The sequence below is a fragment of the Microtus ochrogaster genome, chromosome 16, assembly GCF_000317375.1.
Source record: "Microtus ochrogaster isolate Prairie Vole_2 chromosome 16, MicOch1.0, whole genome shotgun sequence".
Lineage (NCBI taxonomy): Eukaryota > Metazoa > Chordata > Mammalia > Rodentia > Cricetidae > Microtus > Microtus ochrogaster.
In genome coordinates, this window is record NC_022018.1 from 8,657,982 (window position 1) to 8,666,628 (window position 8,647).

The 8,647-nt window shown below is 53.4% G+C and overlaps 1 protein-coding gene across 1 annotated transcript; it reads right to left on the bottom strand.

Annotated features, from left to right (window-relative positions):
• Window positions 1-5,724: 5,724 nt before the first annotated feature.
• Window positions 5,725-8,594, bottom strand: Six2 (SIX homeobox 2). The gene is made up of 2 exons (XM_005354699.2): window positions 8,035-8,594; window positions 5,725-6,055 (listed from the first exon to the last, which is right to left on the bottom strand). Exons 1-2 carry the CDS (start codon window positions 8,592-8,594, stop codon window positions 5,725-5,727), a joined length of 891 nt encoding a protein of 296 aa, XP_005354756.1.
• Between the last annotated feature and the right edge of the window lie 53 nt (window positions 8,595-8,647).

The following is an 8,647-nucleotide window of genomic DNA, read 5'->3' on the forward strand; positions in this document are numbered from 1 at the left end:
ACATCCCGGCGGAACACAGCATAAACGGGATGGCAGCTTTAATGTGCTGTCTGCCCGGGGAGCCACGTCTCAGGGCCAGAGTAGGACCTACGAGAATCCTACTAACAACTCAGGGTTCCGGGTTAGCCTCACCCTTCCCTTCCCAGCATAATAGCCCGGGCGAGGTGGGAGACACAAACGGAGGCGGTAGAAGTCACCAGGCTCACCCTGGGGCTCAAGGTTTTATTTTTCACTCAGGGGATCCAGCAGAGGATGAAATCTGCTAGAGGGAGGGCTCCGGGAGAAACCAGTTGTACAGCTAAGTTCTTTTCCTTGACTTTAACCTGCTGCACCTCAGCCTGCAGCTAGCCCTAGGTCTTCCAATGACCGAACCAGCTCCATCCCTGCCACTCAGAGCTGAAGGATAGGGAACCAGTGTTCTAATTCTGAACACTGCACTCCCTCGGAGGAAGACCGTGAGCTGCAGTCTCAAAGACATATTTCAAATATGCAAATTCTCTAACCTGGTCCTTCAGTTTCCCTTGCCAATAATGACAGTGTGCTTGTAACGCTGCAGCGAGGATGAAGCTGATATAAATCACCACAGAACAGCGTCTTCACAAGTTACTCGCTAATTCTGCCGACAACGAACTTCTAGGCGAATGAGCCCCTGCCTGGATAGACACATCTGCCCCAGCTTAAAGTCCCGGTAAAACGGAATAAAGTAAAAGGCCTTGGCACCGCAAAGACCCTCGAGACTACTTTCTACCGAACGAATCACCGCTCTTGTTACAGACCCTCCGGCAGCGATCAAGCCCCAATGCCAGCGGCGGGGGGAGGGGGGGTACAGCGGAGGGGAAGATTCTAATCCTGGAGAAAGCATTCGAATCCTAGGCCCTGGCCTAACGGAACCTAGTACCTTGGGAAAGCGGAGGTAAAGTCCTCCCTCCCTCCTGGCTTCCCAGGATGGCTGACTTGTGAACTTTTCTACTGTGTTCCAAAACCTCTGTCTTCCCCATCGAGTGCACAAGCTCAGAAGGTGGAGTGCCTAAGCTTCTTCGCAATAGGTGGTGTCAGTCTGTCCTGATGCTAAAGATTCGCTTTATTTTGGCATGGCAAGTGGTCCCTAGAAAGCCGACTAGGGACAGAAGTGACGAACACTGGCTAGGGCTAAAGCGAGGCAGTCCTCGGAACTCAGATGCTCCAGGTACAGCGGGCCTATGCTAGATCTCATCTTAGGAAGGGGCGAAGGTTAGGAGTATTTAGAGAGGGTCTTCCTTGTGTCAGGAGGCCTTTTCTCATCAACCAATCATCTAAGCAGGGTGGGACACACTTTTGCTGTGACTCCCATCTGTGAGTTTAATCTGCTCCATTACACTCGGATTTCACCCTCCACCATAGGAGAAATTATTTCCCAACTCCAATCTTACAGACACCGTTGGAATCTTCACAAGAGACTCCTCTGGAGCAGCGGACAGCAGCTGGGGTCAACAGCCCTAAACTCAGGAATAGGAATTTTTCCTTTCCTCTACATTACTGGAAGGTGGCCAGGGGGAGCAGACAGTGAGGGCTAACTTGCTACGGGTAGGGGTGAGGCACTGAGAAAAGGAGCGGCCACAGATATGGGTCAGCCCAGGCACACTGCTCTCTCCTCTGCCTGCAGTCACTCTCTGAGCAGGCAGGTCTGGTCACACCGTCCTCTGGCGCACAGTTGCCAGTCTCACATCCTTAAGAACACTCATGAGGTCTTACCTAGCTCTTAGTCACCTAGCTCAGAAGGCTCAAGTCAGAGGGACAGAATAGGAACAGTTTCAATTTGGTCTTTCCTCACAGGACTTTAAACACAAAAGCTTTGGTGTCCTTCTTCCAGGGTTTTTGCATGTTCTGAGAGCCAAAGAGCTGCTGGTGAGATCCGTGGGGCTGGTGCGTGAGGAGGCGATTTCAGATTCTCTGCTCTGTTGTAGGCGCTCAGGCTCTGCTTTTCTCCTCCAGTCTTCCTGGCTCCGATATGCTTTCCTGGCTGTGGATACCGGAATCATCAACTGCTCCGCAGACATGGCCGGATGTCACTTCCTTAAGATGCCCCTCAGGTACTCTAGAAGACCACCGGTGCAGGTGGAGAGGGATGGTCCCTCTGGATCCCCTGGGTTCAGAGCTCTTAAACCCAAAGGAGAGTTTCTTTTCTCAGGTCTTGTCAGCTGTCCTTTAGTGACTGGATCCTGCTGTCTTCTTTTGTGGTCTCATTACAAAGTCGTAGTGGGGACCTGCTCAGGAACAAATTAAAGGACATCTTTTAGCAGACTCTCAGGGGAGCAGGAAGGGAGATTTGGTATTCCCAGGTGCCAGGGCAAAACTCTTTGACTGCTAAGGGAGGGGCTGGCTGTAAGCGGTAGATGGAAGAGGGTCCCTAAGAATCTTGTTCCACGGATTCTGCTAAGGCTGTTTTTTTAAAATACAGTTAGTATCTGTTTATTATGTCCAGTTTTCGTGTTATGATAGGAGCTGCAGTAGGAGTGGCTTGTACTGATAGGTGCGGTGAACTTCTGCACCCTCTCCCCGCGTTTGTCTTTAAACACGTATTTTCCAGGCTAGCTGGTGGAGAAAGAGTGCAACAAGGACGATCCATCTAGCTGAACTGCTCGGTAATCACTTTATGGAATATAGCCCTGCAACTGGCCCTTTGCCTCCTGCTGGCACTCGGGAGCTTCTTAGAGCAGGAATTGTATCCTGGAAGACACTAGAGAGGGTGTCTCTGATGGATCCCTGATCAGCTGCCACCTCTTGGCTGGGATCATTTCTGTCTCTGTGACCAAGTAGCTTGGTACAGAGGCCTTTCCAGAAAGGTCCTCTGCAAGACGTTGCTCTGATGTCAACAGGTCATCCTACAGGGACTGGAAGTTGGCAGGGGTGGCAGAGGACAGTTGTGAACTTTAATGTTCCTCGGAGAGAATCCTGGTGTGGGGGAAGCTTGACATACACGTGTGTGTTGTGTGTATGCTGGACAGGTTCACGTGTGTACTACATATACGTAGATCAAGAAGGGAGCGTGCTTGTGTGGTAATGTATTGAGAGCCCCAGTGCTTGGTTCTGTGTTTGAGTGTAATAATTTACAAGGATGTTGCTGCCATCTATTTCCAGGTATTAACATGGATGCTGCAGTCCATTTCCCTAGGAAGCAGCGACCATCATAATTGGTTTCGGTGCTAATCAAAATGAATGGAATAAAGCAGGCTCCAAATAATTGTGACTGGAACCAAAGTTAAATGTGTGTCTTCTTTTTCACGTGATAATTCACAGCCCGTTTTCCTGTGAACGTGGTGCGAGGGATGACTTGGAACACAGAGGCTACTGCATTTTCTTTATCCAGCCAAGTGATTGTGCAGAAGTGTGGACTATGACATCACCAGGCAGTCTGGCCAAGTGGGCTGACACAGGCAGCTCCATTTGGAACTCTCCAGACGGACTTTCAGGCAGTAGCTGCTAGCTCTGCTTGCCTCAAGTCAGAGGAAGTTGAGCTGCTCGGTCTGCAGGAGAGCAAACCAGTTCCAGAGAGTACTTGAGACCTTTCTGGAAAGAAGGGCCTCCCCCGAAGAGGCCAAGGACGCTCCCAGGGCTGGACCTTCTCTTTGGAGTGGAAGAGGAGGGGCCCTGGGTGTGGGCCCAGGTAGAGGAATCCAGCCTCTAGGAGTCTTCCAGGTTTGTGAATTCCCCTTGAACTCCAGGCCGCACAATGGGTGAAACCTCCAGTACCCATTAGCCCATTCAACTGCCTGAGTCATGGGAGAAGAAACTCTTGATTAAAAAAAAAAAATCCGAGAGAAGAGGTCTGATGAGTTTATGGTTGAAACAGGAAGTGTTGGTTTTATTAGAAAGGAAATCTCTGAAGAGGTCATAGGGTCCAGGGGAAGGTCCAGCTCTTCCCTTGCATCCCATCCAGCCCACGGTGGGCAGGTGCTCCCCTGATAGCCCTGTTCCCAGTCAAGCAGTCACTGCTATTGCGAGTCAATACCCAGAAGCCTTAACTTCCTCCTGAGTCTGGCCTGATTTGGATCTGCCTCGACCGGTCTGGACTTGTAGGATAGAAGGGGGCTAGAACTACAGACCAAAAACAATACTATAGGTTTCTTTGCAGCTAGTGCCCCACACTCAAGAGCCCCTAGGCCTGCCCCTAGGAGCCTCTGCACCCGCTTGCTAGCATCCACAACACTGGCCCTCGGCTGGTGGTCCACTCTCCTTCCCTTCCACCTTACCCAGGGCAGGTAGCCAAACTCAGAGACATTTCCTCCTTGGTTAGACAAGGGTGTGCTCTGGAAATACAGGTCTCAGCCAATACTTCTAGTCGGGCGAATCTCCACGGACTGTCGTCTCCAGTTCTAGTGACTTCGACCATGCTGAGAAGTAATTCCGACTCAAAACTTTCCCTCCCATACCCCACAATTCCAAACTCATTTCTACCTCTGCACGCAGGCTCTCAATTCCCTCTACAACCCCAGCGGTGGTGTGTGTGTGTGTGTGTGTGTGTGTGTGTGTGTGTGTGTGTTGGGGGGAACGTCAGGTGGGGGCTCCACTGTGGTGGCTGTGGTGGAAGCTGGAAGCCTGATCCTTGTTTCAGCAGAGAAAAGAGACTAAGGTATTAATAGGAGGAGGCTTCCGAGTTTTCAGTTTCATCCCTTTACCTTGAGAGAGACACACTAAGAAGGAAGGCCAGTCCAGGTTGCCAGGACTCTGCCCAATATCACCGTGAAGAACTGCTCACCCGGGGAATCCAGTCCCTATAGGGAAATCAGACTCTGTTACAAGCCAGGCCGCCGGGCCTTGGAGCACATATCCATATATTTATGATTTCTAATTTTATTATAAAATAAAAGCAGAAATATCTCCCGACGAACATTCACATGAGGGCATAAAAGGGGAAAGGCAAGTCTGCGGCTGGGAGGCACTCTGGGCTGGGAGTGCAGAGACCACCGTCTAGGGAGGAAGAGAAGAACCAGCGTGGTGGGAAGAAGGGGGGGAGGGGGAGGATGAAAGATGGAAGGAGCCAGAGGCAGACAGGGAGGGAGGGAGGGAGGGGGAGAGAGAGAGAGAGAGAGAGAGAGAGAGAATGAATGAATGAATGAAGGAATGAATGGGATTGCTCAGGGGCTTCTGGGATGCAGTCCTTTCTAGCTGGCACTTAGGCTCACACTGAGAGGAGTCTTTGAGGACCAAAGTCCCAGGATGTCTACCTTCCTTCATATGGATTCGTGGAGAGTTAGAGAAGAAGGGGCTCAAATAAATGACCAGAAGGAAGAAAGACTTGGAGTATGATGTGAGAAAATCAGGAGGCGGGAGGGGAGGGGGGGGAGATTGAGAGCTTACTCCAGACATTTAGAAGGAAAAGAGAAAAGAGGATTAACAAGCAAGAAGGCACAGAGGAGAAATAAGAAACCAGAAAGGCAAGTGGAGGAAAGAAAGAAGGGAGAAGAGATGAGAAAAATCGGGGTGGTGATTGCGGCTTATAATTTATTCCCTTGCCTGGTTCAAGACCGAGTCCCTGGCCTCGAAAAGATCTCAAAAGCAACTTATCCCCCAGAGGGTCCCCTAGCAGACATTTGTCCACTTTGTCCCGCCGCCAGTTCTGCTGCTCCTGCGTCGCGTGGCGTGGCGTGGCGTGGCGGTCTTCTAGTACCCGGTACGGAGTCCAGCACCTATGGCTCTCCCGCACCACCTCTCCTGTCCCCGCACCAAGCTCGGAAAGCAAGAGCTCTAGGAGCCCAGGTCCACAAGGTTGGCAGACATGGGGTTGAGTATGGAGTCCTGTAGGCTGTGGTGGTGCTGCAGAGGGTCCGTGCCGCCTCCACCCGGCACTGGCACGGGTACCGCGCTCGGGCCGGGAGGGTGGCCCAGGCTGTGCACGGAGGGAAGCCCAGGGGGCGGAGGAGGGCTGAGCAGCAATGCGGGACTGGACGACGAGTGGTCTGGCGTCCCCGACGGTGTCTTCTCATCCTCGGAGCTGCCTAGCACCGACTTGCCGCTGCCGTTGAGCGAGGAAACCAGCGGGTTGTGACTGCTGGAATTGGAGTTCTCGCTGTTCTCCCTGCAAGCGCAGGAGCAAAGCAGTGGGGTCAGTGGGAAAACGAGGCCACTTCGAGAGCGCCACCCCTCAGGACGTCAGCGTCTGGGGCTCAACTGAGTGCCACTGAGGTTGCTAAAGGGTGTTTTCGATTTCTACCATTTCGGACGCTCCGCGTTTGGTTTCCTGTGGCGTTCTGAACCCCGCGACTCTCTAGCCTTCTCTTGTCCTTCTCCCCGTTATCAATGACTTAATCTCATGACTACCTTTCGGACTCTCTCTACATGTCCTGCCCTAGTCTCCCACTCCATTTCTTCCCTCGAGCAGAGGCACCAAGCAGGGTGCCAGGAATTGGGTGAATGAGGTGCCGGAGCCTGAATTTTCAAATCACTTAGGCTGGACAAACTAGGTTTGCTGGGTAGAAGTGGGGTCAGAAGTTCCAGATACGGAGATCCCAGCTTGAGGGGCCCACTTGGAGTTGGGTAGGCATGGGCCTCCTTTCCCTTTGGCCTTTCTCAGCCCGAGGGTAACTTCTGGTTGCAGATAGGCATGGGTGGGTGGGTGGGTGGGGGCTCCTGAGAATTCGTTCCCGGATTCCAAACTGAGCCTCTGTGAGCCCTATTTGATTGGGCATAAGGATCAGGCTTTGAGAACGGAAGACTTCTCCCTAGCCATCTGCTGAAAACTATTTAGCCAGGGGACTAGGAGCTCTGAATGGAGAGCAGCCCCTGGGGAAAGCTAGAGGGAAGGACCGGTGGTTAATGCTGGCCTGGCTCTTTCTGTCATAGCCAGAACCCAGGGACACAATCTGTAGCCCTCACCTGGGGCCTGGTCAGAAACCCTAGCCGAGCCAGCCTGAGAGTGAACCCAGATCGAGAGCCCGCCTCCGGTCCTGCTTTTGTGGACAGTCCCTGGAGGGGTGCTGAGTATTTGACATCCTGCGTAAAATCTCTGTGGATTCCTAACAGCTGTTCTGTCTGATTTCCTGAGGAAGCATCTATCTACCCGACTAGCTGTTGAGAGAGTGAGACTTCATCACCACAAAAAGTCCGACGTCAAGGTTTTAAATACCCAGGTCCACTCTGCCGTTTGCTCATCTTTCCCACTGTCCCCCTTATCCTGGACTAGGGTCATTCAAACTCTGAGTTGCACACATCCCACACCGCCTAACTGTTGTTTTGCCGCGAAGGAGGGATTCTGTTCCCATTCCCCGTTTTTCTCCACTTCCCCTCATCCAGATTAAAGTTCGAAGCGGGTTGCAGGGCCTCCACGCTTAGGTTACTTCCGCAAGTCTTGGATTCCGAGGGAAAATACAGCTCCCAGCCCTTGGCAGATCTCAGTTTACCTTACACACCCGATTTGCTCATCGAAGAGAGCAGGACCCGATGAGAAAAAGGTCAAGGGGTCTGGAAAGTCCTAGAAGGCTTGCTGGATTCAGCAGGCCAGAAAAGAGGTCTGTGTTTGTCTTCTCCCCCACGGCTGACACTTCCTCCCGGGGGGCCTTCATCTCTCGGTCCTTTCCACGCGGGATAACTCCCAACTCCCTTGTCCTCAGCTATGTCTTCATTGCTCGGATAATACTAGGGAGGTTCCAATCCCAGCTCTGACTCCTTAAAAAGCACTTTGACCTAGAGGTGACATCCGAAACCATCTCTGATCCCCCATACCCTTGGTTGTTGGAGGAAGAGCAGGCCCCGAGCCTATGCCTACCTTGCAGGGGCATCCAGGCCCACACCCCTGCCCTCTTTGAAATTATTTATCCAATCTAGGCCATCCACAAGGGACTAGGGAATTAGCTGAGAATGTACACACTACTTTGCCCGCTTTAGACAAATTCCTGGCCGCTCAGTCTCCAGCAAGATATAAACGCCGTTTTGAGCTAGTCTGGGCTGCAGCCGGGGGCGTAACCTGGACCCAGGTTCAGTTTAATCGTCTCCAGGAGCACACCATCCCCCGACCCTCGGGACCCGGGAAACCGGCGCCGATGCTCTACTTACTCGTACCTTTCCTTGGCCTCGGCCGCCCGGTCGCGCTGCCGCCGGTTTTTGAACCAGTTGCTGACCTGCGTGGTGGTGAGGCCGGTGGCCTCCGCCAGCTCGCGCTTCTCCCGCGGCGACGGGTAGGGGTTGTGCGCGTACCACTCGCGCAGCACGCTGCGGCTCTTCTCCTTGAAGCAGTAGCTGGTCTCCTCGCCATCCCAGATGGAGCGCGGCAGCGGGAACTTGCGTCGCACGCGGTACTTGCCCACGGCGCCCAGGGGCCGGCCGCGCAGTTTCTCTGCCTCGATGTAGTGCGCTTTGAGCCACAGCTGCTGCAGCTTGGCGTGGTTGTGCGGCGAGAACTGATGGCTCTCCAGGATCTTGTAGAGCTCGCGGAAGTTGCCCCGGTGGAAGGCCACCACGGCCTTGGCCTTGAGCACGCTTTCATTCTTGTGGAGGTGCTCGCAGGCGGGCAGCGACCACAGGAAGCGACCCAGTCGCTCGATGTTGCCGCCCTGCTGCAGCACCTCGCACACGCACGCCACTTGCTCCTGCGTGAAGCCGAAGGTGGGCAGCATGGACATGGTGCCGGCTGCGCGCTCGCCCGCCCGCCTGCCCGCGCGCTCTCACCGAGCCT